The sequence below is a fragment of the Photinus pyralis genome, unplaced genomic scaffold (genome assembly GCF_008802855.1).
Source record: "Photinus pyralis isolate 1611_PpyrPB1 unplaced genomic scaffold, Ppyr1.3 Ppyr1.4_LG2, whole genome shotgun sequence".
NCBI classification, from domain to species: Eukaryota; Metazoa; Arthropoda; class Insecta; order Coleoptera; family Lampyridae; genus Photinus; species Photinus pyralis.
The window spans coordinates 15,315,044-15,326,457 of record NW_022170403.1 but is presented as its reverse complement, the minus strand read 5'-3'; the positions used below and the strand labels follow the sequence as shown (position 1 = coordinate 15,326,457).

At 40.0% G+C, this 11,414-nt stretch overlaps 2 protein-coding genes across 2 annotated transcripts; one reads left to right on the top strand and one right to left on the bottom strand.

The window, feature by feature from the left end:
* The first annotated feature begins 1,429 nt into the window (after positions 1 to 1,429).
* LOC116163635 (ornithine aminotransferase, mitochondrial-like) lies at positions 1,430 to 3,035 on the top strand. The gene is made up of 6 exons (XM_031477668.1): positions 1,430 to 1,583; positions 1,631 to 1,855; positions 1,902 to 2,125; positions 2,177 to 2,477; positions 2,563 to 2,766; positions 2,821 to 3,035. The coding sequence occupies exons 1-6, from the start codon at positions 1,439 to 1,441 to the stop codon at positions 2,979 to 2,981; spliced, it is 1,260 nt and encodes a 419-aa protein (XP_031333528.1). The 5' UTR covers positions 1,430 to 1,438; the 3' UTR covers positions 2,982 to 3,035.
* A 3,241-nt stretch (positions 3,036 to 6,276) lies between these two features.
* On the bottom strand, positions 6,277 to 6,927 carry LOC116163773 (the record flags this gene model as incomplete). Its single annotated transcript, XM_031477887.1, is given in 1 exon segment — positions 6,277 to 6,927. A coding segment is annotated over 1 exon segment (559 nt), but the record flags the coding sequence as incomplete, so codon positions are not given.
* Between the last annotated feature and the right edge of the window lie 4,487 nt (positions 6,928 to 11,414).

Genomic DNA, 11,414 nt, shown 5'->3' with positions numbered 1-11,414 from the left:
ATATTTCATATCGCGTGTAAACATATTGGGTGAGGTGAGGCGGCGCAATCGCCGAACCCGAGTTTATGCGCCATCGGGGGGCGGAACATTTGGGTGAGGTAAGGTAACCCAGCCGCCAACACTGTGCCGTTACATGGTTTCGGTCTGTCTAATGGGTTCGACGCTCTGCTATTTCCAACTGGATCCTAAGTCAAATTCGGGTTCGGGGCCAATAGCCTCGGTCAAACAAATGGATACCCAATAATTCTTCAGTGATTCTTAGAGGGCTCTTCAAATATATATTTTTGTTCCTTGGGAAGTTATTCAATGGTTTTTGGATTCATTAGCGGCTGTTACGCTGTGTCCTTGTCTTTCGCACGGAAAAGTACGGTTGTCGCAATTTAAGTACCACGCCAGAGAGAAACATGTCTAAATTGTTCCGCAGGGCGCAACGTAACAGCTGAACGTGGCGTACGCAACGATGTAAGAGAGTGCTCGTCTCTCCATGTGATAAAAGCAGACAAATATGACTTACATTAATTTTAATGAAGGGTAGTCTTGATTCAATTTGTTTAGGCAACCCATTTGCAATGTGTTTGTTTACATATGAAGATTGCTAAAAAATGTATTCGCTCGGTAAACAGATGAGCGAAGGCTGACCTTATGTGGGATCTTGTACTATTAGGGGAATTTCTATTCCACGGGTAAGAATATACGGTAGGTAGGGACAGTAAGAGTAAATTAATTCACTTTTAGTTAAAGAATTCATTTGTCTAATAAATTTATACAGATAGGTACATTCCACATTTCACTGGAGCCTGGAAATTTTGATATAAAAGGGGGTTTGGCTCATGTGAACGTCACAATATTCTGCCCGTTTCCATTTGTCCATATCTCCGGCGACTTTTACTGAAAAGTAAAAGTTAGCATTACCAGCTATATTTCGGGCATGTCAAACTTTAAAGAGTATAAATTACTTGTTAATTATTGGACGTTATATTTACTACAATTCCGAATAGTTAATTTAGGTATAATTCACTTATTTATATCAGCAATTTGGCAATTTCATATGGTCCAAATATAGACCACGTAAGAGGAAGGGTTGAATGCGCGGCGTTAGATTGAAAAGACACTCGTGGAATTACAATGTTAAATCCTATAATTAAATTGGAGTGTATTCCGACTGAATTAACTAAGTAGTACAACGAAGGAGAGACCAAAAACCACTTCAACACTTATTGTAACTGGCATGTGGCATGAAATATAGGTACAACTGGATGTTAAAGCATTTGCAATACACAGGTAGGTACCTATAAATCGCACGTAAACATTAATAAAAAGTAGAAACCTTCAGGATAGAGCTTTTTAAAATCGCACTTTTCATGTAGGTAGATACCCATCTGTCACTGCGGATAAAACACGTGTTTTCAACACAGATATCCATTTTCAGATTCCTACAATGATGTCCAAACTTCGTGCAGTTACTCAAAGGGTCAGTATTAACCAAATAAGAAAGTTAACGACAAAAGAAGTCCTCGAGAGAGAAGCTAAATATTCCGCCCATAACTATCATCCATTACCCGCTGCCTTAACAAAAGGAGAAGGTGAGTTAGGTGGGTTTCCAAATTTAATAAAAACAAAACCAATTCAGGAGTTTTCGTTTGGGATGTCGAAGGGAAAAGGTACTACGACTTTTTAAGTGGATACTCCGCCAACAATTTTGGTCATTGCCATCCCAAAATTGTGGAAGCGTTAAAGAAACAAGCCGGTGTCCTTCATCATACATCCAGAGCGTTTTATTCCGACGCGTTCGGAGAATACGCCAAAATTGTAACTAAACTGTTTGGTTACGATAAAGTTTTACCGATGAATACAGGTGTGTTAAAACCTACCAAAGCGCGCCTTTTCATTTTTTCCTCTAGGGGTCGAGGCAGATGAAACCGCATGCAAGTTGTCACGAAAATGGGGCTATTACAAAAAGAATATACCAAAGAATAAGGCGAAAATGATCTTCGCCAGTGGTAACTTCTGGGGTCGATCGTTATCGGCGATATCTGCATCAACTGATCCAGAAAGTTATGAGGGTTATGGTCCTTACATGCCAGGTTTTGAAATTGTTCCATATGATGATTTAAAGTCTCTAGAGGTACTTAACCATTATTGTGACATACAGCACGTGTTACGATGATACTTCCAGACGGCGTTCAAAGATCCCAATGTATGTGCGTTTATGGTTGAGCCTATCCAAGGTGAGGCAGGTGTCGTTGTACCATCAGACGGATACCTAAAGGGCGTTAGAGAATTATGTACTAAATATAATGTTATATGGATTTCTGATGAAATTCAAACGGGCTTGGGACGAACGGGCAAAAGGTTAGCAGCTGATTACGAAAATGTTAAACCTGATATATTAGTCCTTGGAAAAGCACTTGGAGGCGGCGTGTATCCCGTTTCTGCATGTTTAGCTAACGATGACATCATGTTGGTTATGGAACCTGGTACGTCTCCCGTCACTTTGTTAATAAACTTCAATCTAATTGCATGATCGACTAAGCGCACTGTAACACTACTATGTACTTACAGGCACACATGGTTCCACGTTTGGAGGAAACCCTCTGGGATCGAAAGTGGCTATTACCGCACTTGAGGTACTAGAAACTGAAGGTGTTATTGAAAACTCTTTTAAAATGGGAGAGCATTTTAGAAAAGGTGTAGAAAAGTTGAATTCACAACTAATAACAAAAGTAAGAGGAAGAGGTCTTTTAAATGCAATCGTTATAAACAAAGGTACGTTTGAAGTAACACTAGCTGTTAGGTAGACAATCATTCTCTACATTTTAGAGGTGAAAGCTGAGGATGTTTGCTTAAGGTTATTGAATAACGGATTACTTGCAAAATACACTCATGGAGATATTATAAGATTTTCACCTCCACTTGTTATTACTCAAGAACAAGTGGAAGATGCTGTTAATATTATTGGAAAAACACTTCGTGAAATGTAAATTTTTATATGTAATAAACCATGTTTAAGAAAGTAACAAGAATTAATTCTATAACCTATTTGTTAATATATACATACAGGCATTGTATTTATAAATATGATAGAAATGGTGTAACGATAACAGTTTTACATCAATTAATGTTTTTTGCAAAATATCTTTCGATACTTACAGCTTTAGACAGACTTAGAAAACAAGTTGGAAAGTTCCCGTTTTGGTGAGTGGTGGTAACGTCCTGTAATAACTAATGTAAAAAAATTGAATTTTCATTTTTTTATTAGCGGTGATGATCATATTATCATGTATCCGTAAGTGTGGTGTCACACTATGCGTTTGCACTGCTTCTGCTAAAACGCAAGTAGTCGTCCTGTCAAACCGTATCCGCTTTAGCAGGAGCGGTAAAACCGCATAGTGCGACACCACACATAGCGCGCTACTGACGTCAGAACATGGTGTATGGTGTTAGAACTCAGAATAAACAGTTTTGTTGCATGGTACGTCTTCCAGCCTCTCGCTTACAGATAAAATACCCTTATCTGTGCTCTCGCTGTTAGCGATGAGAAATTGCCTCTTAAATCAATTAAGTACCTAATAATTTTTTTTGATTTTTTGAAAAGCGCTGTACCTATGTATTAATAAAGTGAGTAGAACCCATTTATAGCAAAAAAAATGTGTTGCTATGGAAAAAATGTTTTCTAAGGCTGGAGTATTAGCCCAGTCAGAATAGGAAAAATAGAGGAACTAATTCATATATTACCAGTTCCTTCAGAATTGTGTAAGGGACGTTTCCCTAATCAACATAAAGTAAAGTCCCCCCGACTACCGGTTGTGCTAAAGGCGGGAGGAGAGTGAGAGCGGCTTTGAAGGTCCCATTTTATAGTGATTTGCGGTCAGATTCTTTTTAAATCGCTAAAACATTGCTGCGAATGTCGGTTGCGCAACTGCTTTTGATCCGCATTCAGCAAATGCGGCACCCACCTTGCACAGAGCTTTCGTATTCCTAATTCTTGGTGCAAGATATTCCGCACTCTTTCTTCCGATATGCTCACGGCCTCAGCTATTTCACACACCTTTACTCGCCTATCATCCAACACGATATTGTCCACCTTTTCTATTTTTTCCGGTGTGGTTGCAGTTTTTGGCCGTCCTTCACCGTGGTTCATCTTCGAGCGACGTGCGACCATGTTTAAATTCAGCTGCCCACTTTTTTACGGTTGACATTAAAGGAGCAGAGTTCCTGTAAACTTTTGTCAACTTTGAATGAATTTGCGTAGGGGTTAACCCATCCTAAACGAAGAATTTTATGACCGCGCGATATTCCAGTTTATCCATTTTAACAAATCAAAGACTCGTTTACACACACTACTTGAGCGAACAAGTTGAAACTTGTCATACGAACTAATAACATACGGGCGCAGGTACGAAACTACAACTTTCTTCGATTGGATTGCTATCTCTTGGTAAGGCCGAGAACTTTTCACCTTATCCTCGTATAACTTTGAGTGGATACATAATTAGGAAAAAAAATTATCAAAGTCCTCGTTTGAGATCGAAGGGACTTCAGCGCATTTTTGTGTGGCAGATCAGTATTCTATTAGCCACTTTCGACTCAACCATCAATAACAGATCTTGTCGAAGGCTACTACATTAACTAACCGCTTCCCACTTTCCGCGTGCACCCGCAATTCGCTTTTGAAGATTTGACTCCACCATCGCAGTAAGATCGTGTCGGGGGCTACCACATTCCCTTTGACGGTACCCACTTCCGACGTTCCGTTCACCCGCAATTCGCGTTTGAAGATTTGACTCCACCATTAGGAAGATCGTGTCGGGGCTACCACATTCCCTTTGACGGTACACCCTTCCGACGTCCCGTTTACCCGCAATTCGCGTTTGAAGATTTGACTCCACCATCAGCGAGATCGTGTCGCGGGCTACCACATTCTCTTTTACGGTACCCACTTCCGACGTCCCGTTCACTCGCAATTCACTTCTATTGGCGACACGAGAAAGAGAGACAGCGATTCGAGATGCATAAAGGAGCGGTAGTAATTCGAAAGTGGATCGTGGTTTATACACATATTAATAATACCTAAATTCTAGTTGTTCAGTGCCAGAAGATGCAACTTAGGACATTGGCCGGTGCGGCGGGTCGGTAGTCTTGATGGGGTGGAGCATTCGATCCTCTCCTCTCATACAGCCCCACCGCTGTTGTGGGTAAATCCCGCTATACGTATCGAGGTGGCTAGTACGGTCATGCATGTCTACAATCCCCATATTCAATCTTGGTGGATCAAAAACCTAAAAACGGGTTTTTTAAGAAAGTGTATAGAATCAAAGCTGTAGCAAATTTAATGAGCTTGTATTTATATTGAACAGAATTTTTTTCTATGACGCACCGTTTTCGAATTGTAAGTAAAAAACTATATAATGTGACCATCAAAACCACGGTCTTCCCCTTCCCCCTCTAGCACACCCGGAAGTCGGGGGGACTTTATTATATGTTGATCAGGGAACTTTTAGCTACACATTTCCAAAGGAATTAGTAATACATGATTTAGTTCCCCTATTTGCCATTTTTTGATCTATTCTTACTGGACTATATAAGAATTATAGTTTTTTCGTACTTCCGAGACTAAAGTGACCACTTCACTCCATTATGACAAGTACTGAAGTGTCACTTTTTGTCCCGCCGGGATTAAATTTTGACGAAAATCCCGGAAGGATGAAATTACTAACAAGGCAATTTCAGTAGGTTGTTCCACATTTTGTATGCGGCACTACTTCTTAAACGTATCGTACTGCTGCTCATATAGTTTTTTGGATTTCGGTGGTATCAATTCTTTACCTAGTTTGGCTGCTTTTTATGAATATCAAATACACTTTTGTCACCCACCACCAAAATTATGACACTAGCAATGACAGTTTCCAAATTATTTTTGTTACCATAGCATAGGAATTGTCGTACCAACGCAACGTTCCTATGGTAACTTGTTAAGTAGCGATTTTTTGAAAGAACGCGTTCTCTAACTCCATACATATTAAGTGTTTCAGTTTCGGAAGTACGAAAAATATCGTATATACCTTGCGACTGAAGTAGTGTTCTTAATCCCTCAGGTAACTTACTCATAAACTTACCTTCGGGATTAAAAGTACTACTTCAGTCCCGCGGTATATAATATACTATTAGGCAAAACGGAAGCGGGGAAGAAGACGTAAAAATTGTTCCATTTTCAAAGAATAGGTACATTGAAGGATCCCCATCCTATTAAACTTTACAACGAAAATGAAACAGACCTAATATTTCGGTTGTTTATTAATTTAATTAATTAATTTAATTAATTTCGGGTGTTTATTAATAAATAAACTGTACAATTACGACATAATGAACTACTTTCTCCATTCAAGAAGTGGACAGTCGCCGGATTTTAAATGAAGAGCAAGAGCTCTTTTCCAATTAGAACAAAAGGTACAGCCCAAAACTTCGTTTGATTTGTTTACAAGTTTCTTTTTAACTATTTTGGACCTTGCTGTGGCAGAATTCGGCAATTCCATTCCCACCAGATAACGATATAGTTTGCCCGACCTTAGCCGACGGCGGTTATAGAGTTTTCGAGGTGTTTTGGTCAAACTTTGATTACGGTTTAAATCAACAGACGCTTCTTCTGTGCCATCATCGTTTAATAGATCTAGATCGAGTGCCAAATCTGCGGCCTGCTTCATCTCGACAGCTTCCATTGGTTTCTCTATTCCTGCGCTTACAACGTTCATTACACATTCTTGTTGATAGAGCGCGGTATTTAATTCCGTTTCTTGCTTTAGATCCATATAACTCGCATCGACGGATTCGATATTTCCTTCGACAGTGTTCAAAGGTTCTAATGCCACAATATCATTTTCAACTTTCACAATAGTTTCATCTGGATCATCTTCAATAATTATGGGATCTGTGAAAAGGAAAACACTGACAAGATGTTGTAAGATCACTAGTAACAGCAACGCTTGGAAGTTTATAATGTAAGAGAAGCAGTTATGGGTATAGAATTAGTCAACACCCAGGCAAAAGGTAATGCGGTGTCAAGGCCCAAAGTAACATCAACAAACAACCAAGAATTGCAGTTGAACTACTCATTCCAAGTAAACACGGACAGACCCAACCTACTAGGACATGCCTGGTCTAATGAGATTACCTTACACAAACCTGATTTGTAAATCATTATCTACCTATCAATACCCAACCAAATATCTTTTATCTCCTCCTGTATCTTAGCAATTCTGTTTTTCGGTTACAACCCTGATGTTTTATAGTCGCATTTCAGGAAAAAGTTAGCTGCACAAATGTAAGCTACCTCAAGAAAGGGTCACATTGGGTGTAATAGGTAGGTACGTAGGTACCTATTGTAACGGAAATGCTCCAGACATGACGTCGCCTTTGGCGCTCTGGAATTTTCTACGCGCGCGATAGTAGGAACATTCGAGAATGTACTGGACTTACATTGCTTGCGTGTATAAATGGTTGCGGACCGAACATCGCGGCAGTCTACTACCGAACGAGTACGGACGAAACACGAGCGCGGAAATATAAATTGCGAAGTGTGTGTGATATAAATAATCGATATAAATTGTACGGTTTTTATAGTGTTTTAGTTTTGTTTAATAAATATTGATATAAATCGAACCCGAATTAATAAATAACGTTACACTATATTAGATTGGGCAACGTACATTATAGAGTGTGAGGGCATAGATTTGTACATGTGGTTGTATCTGCTTGAGTTAAATAAATAAATGTTTAGAAACCGATGTTTAAACATGGGGTCAGTAAAAACAAGGTAAAAACACACACAAACAAAACATGGCAGTAGTATGAATTTTGACAAATGGTTATGCAACATCTTTCTAGAAAAGAAATGTTTACAAACTTCTCAGAAACACTACCACAGCAGAGGAAAAAGGCGCACCTCTTACTATTATATTTTCTAACTAAAGTAATAGTCCGGGAGCCAGTGACATGATTTGGTGACCAATTTCCTCCCGGAATTTAACAAACAATTACGATGGCTGTGTTATTACGATTTTCGACCGTCAGCTGCGGCATCTCTGCTGGGTGGGCCAACGGCAGCCCCCAAAACTCGTTTAGATTAACGCAATGGATTAAGACATATGATTAGTGGAAATTTGACAAAACGTCAAATTTCAACCAATCCTAGACGTAATCCACTGGTTAATTCCAAGCTAGGTTTAAACTGTCTTTGTGCAACCGGCCCTAAGTATACAGTTGCCACTTCTAAAAGAATATAAGGTTTTGATTTAAGACATAATTTTGGATGTTCGTAACTAGCGAACTTGATAGAACCTCGTCAGCTATTGACCCAAGTTACGCGACTCACTTCTTTAAAAGCATAGGGTTTTGTTTGCATATGGTGCAGGGTCTATTTATCGGACCTATACGGATGATAATATGGACGACGTTTTTTTATTCAAAGTAACACACTAAATATCTTGTAACAAATTTTCAACCGGGATAGGAAATCACTGAAAAAAATTTTTTTTTCCTGCACGTTCTAGGAGCAGCTGACGGATTTTCCAGCAACGTACATCCGGCTGACGTTTTTTTTTATTCAAAGTAATAGGTCAACTATCATCTGACAAATTTTCAAGCGAGAGGGAATAACTGAAAATGATTTTTTTTGTTACAAGTTTTGGGGGCTGCCGTTGGCCCACCCAGCAGAGATGCCGCAGCTGACGGTCGAAACACGTAATAACACAGCCATCTAAATTGTTTATGAAATTATCAGCCGGGAGGAAATAACTGACAAATTTATGTCGCTGGCTCCCGGACTATAACTCACGATAGAAAATTAGTAAATAGGTACCTAACAACATAGTAATTCTTTTTTCATGTCTTCATCTTCATTAGTCTTATTCCATTTCTTTATGTTTTACATATGTGTAACCTGTAGTCTTAATCATGTATGTACCTCATCGTTAACACCCTCTAAACTTTAAAGGGTGTTTTTAAGGCGGACCATACAGATGATAGTTGCTTGGAGTAAAGGTCGGTTTTCGTAAAGACACAACATCTAACGTAAACGAAATGTATTTCATGTGGGGGCAGTAGGGCGAAATGTGGAAGTTGGCAGAAAAATTTATCCCAACTCGCACGAAAACCGACTAGGAAACATTTCTTTATACATATCTTTTGCAGAAAGTCCTTTTGCCCAGAAAAACACCCAAGAGCACGCTGCTTTTTCCACTGTAGGTACACACTTTAAGCAATGTCGCCATTTTAACACTTCTTCCACATACTGGCATACGAATAATAGTTCACTGCTATTTTCAACTTTCCCACTGCACTGCAGTCTGCGGCTTAGTTAAGGACCTTCCCTCGTATTGGTCATTAATTTTTACAAAAATGAAAATGTGTTACTAACTATGAATGAATTTTTTACAACTGCTTTGGGCTAATGGTCAAATTTTCATTTATGGTTAGTCAGATAAATTGTATAACATAATGCGTGTGCCTTATTCCATAGATATTAAATCCAATTAACGTAAAACTGTAATACTGGGTGTAAATAATCAAAAGTTAAACATATTCTCCAGCATATTCCCATATTATACTGCTTAGCACTCAAGTGAGCATAGATCTAGTGAAAAGGGTGTTAATATCTGAATAGCGTTGGCTGGTTTTAATGAACCACTGATCTGCTAGATTGGGGGTCGGCAACCTAATGAAACGGAAGAGCGAAAAGTTACAAATTACAAAATGTTCCAGTTGTTCAAGAGAGATATACAGGGTCATGCAACAGTGCGTCGGTCTATCCTAGCTCATACCTGGAAAAAAATAAACTGTAGATGGTTGCGCATCTACAGAAATTATTTTTGAATGTACAGGGTGCCCCATTTTTACAGTGTCTATAAATAACTGATTTTTTAAATAGAACACCCTGTATATTTTTACTTGTGCAATGTCATTTGCATTTTACATTTTCTCAACGTTGCCATGTTATTAATTTCTTTCTGAATGATTCCCCATATAAGCAAGCCTCATTTTGATGAATCGTAGCCACCTTGATTTTTAAATTAAGAAATACATTTGATCTATAATGTTAGCCCAAGTAAAGGGCAACACTTTGATAATGAGAAAGTTCGATTTAGTGATACCTTTTTCAAATGCAACTACCTACCACTATTTTATTTTGCTATTAGATTGTCTTTTGTGTTCTCTTCAATTTTTATAAGGAGTGTGCTGTGCTTAAATCTCGTAGTTTTTCAGTTATCAATACTTTTCACAAAAGTACCTACCCATTAATTAATTACATGTTTATATACCGAAGTAGGCTGTGATAATAAAAAAATTATCAAAGTCCTCGTTTGAGATCGAAGGGACTTCAGCGCATTTTTGTGTGGCAGATCAGTATTCTATTAGCCACTTTCGATTCAACCATCAATAACAGATCTTGTCGAAGGCTACTACATTCACTAACCGCTTCCCACTTTCCTCGTGCACCCGCAATTCGCTTTTAAAGATTTGACTCCACCATCAGGAAGATCGTGTCGGGGGCTACCACATTCCCTTTGACGGTACCCACTTCCGACGTTCCGTTCACCCCAATTCGCATTGAAGATCGTGACATTGAACCGATTTCACTCCACCATCAGTGAGATCGTGTCGCGGGCTACCACATTCCCTTTTACGGTACCCACTTCCGACGTCCCGTTCACCCGCAATTCGCGTTTGAAGATTTGACTCCACCATCAGGAAGATCGTGTCGGGGGCTACCACATTCCCTTTGACGGTACCTCCTTCCGACGTCCCGTTCCACGCAGCACTTCGCGTTTGAAGATTTGACTCCACCATCAGTGAGATCGTGTCGCGGGCTACCACATTCCCTTTTACGTACCCACTTCCGACGTCCCGTTCACCCGCAATTCGCGTTTGAAGATTTGACTCCACCATCAGGAAGATCGTGTCGGGGGCTACCACATTTCCTTTGACGGTACCCCCTTCCGACGTCCCGTTCACCCGCAATTCGCGATTGAAGATTTGACTCCACCATCAGTGAGATCGTGTCGCGGGCTACCACATTCCCTTTTACGGTACCCACTTCCGACGTCCCGTTCACCCGCAATTCGCGTTTGAAGATTTGACTCCACCATCAGGAAGATCGTGTCGGGGGCTACCACATTCCCTTTGACGGTACCCCCTTCCGACGTCCCGTTCACCCGCAATTCGCGTTTGAAGATTTGACTCCACCATCAGTGAGATCGTGTCGCGGGCTACCACATTCCCTTTTACGGTACCCACTTCCGACGTCCCGTTCACCCCCAATTCGCGTTTGAAGATTTGACTCCACCATCAGGAAGATCGTGTCGGGGGCTACCACATTCCCTTTGACGGTACCTCCTTCCGACGTCCCGTTCACCAGCAAT

Excerpts from the sequence above, each read along its gene's own strand:
- LOC116163635 (XM_031477668.1), top strand. The coding sequence starts at position 1,439 with ATGATGTCCAAACTTCGTGCAGTTACTCAAAGGGTCAGTATTAACCAA. Across the intron at positions 1,856-1,901 it reads AGTTTTACCGATGAATACAG|GGGTCGAGGCAGATGAAACC; the intron begins GTGTGTTAAAAC and ends TTTTTCCTCTAG. Across the intron at positions 2,478-2,562 it reads CATGTTGGTTATGGAACCTG|GCACACATGGTTCCACGTTT; the intron begins GTACGTCTCCCG and ends ATGTACTTACAG.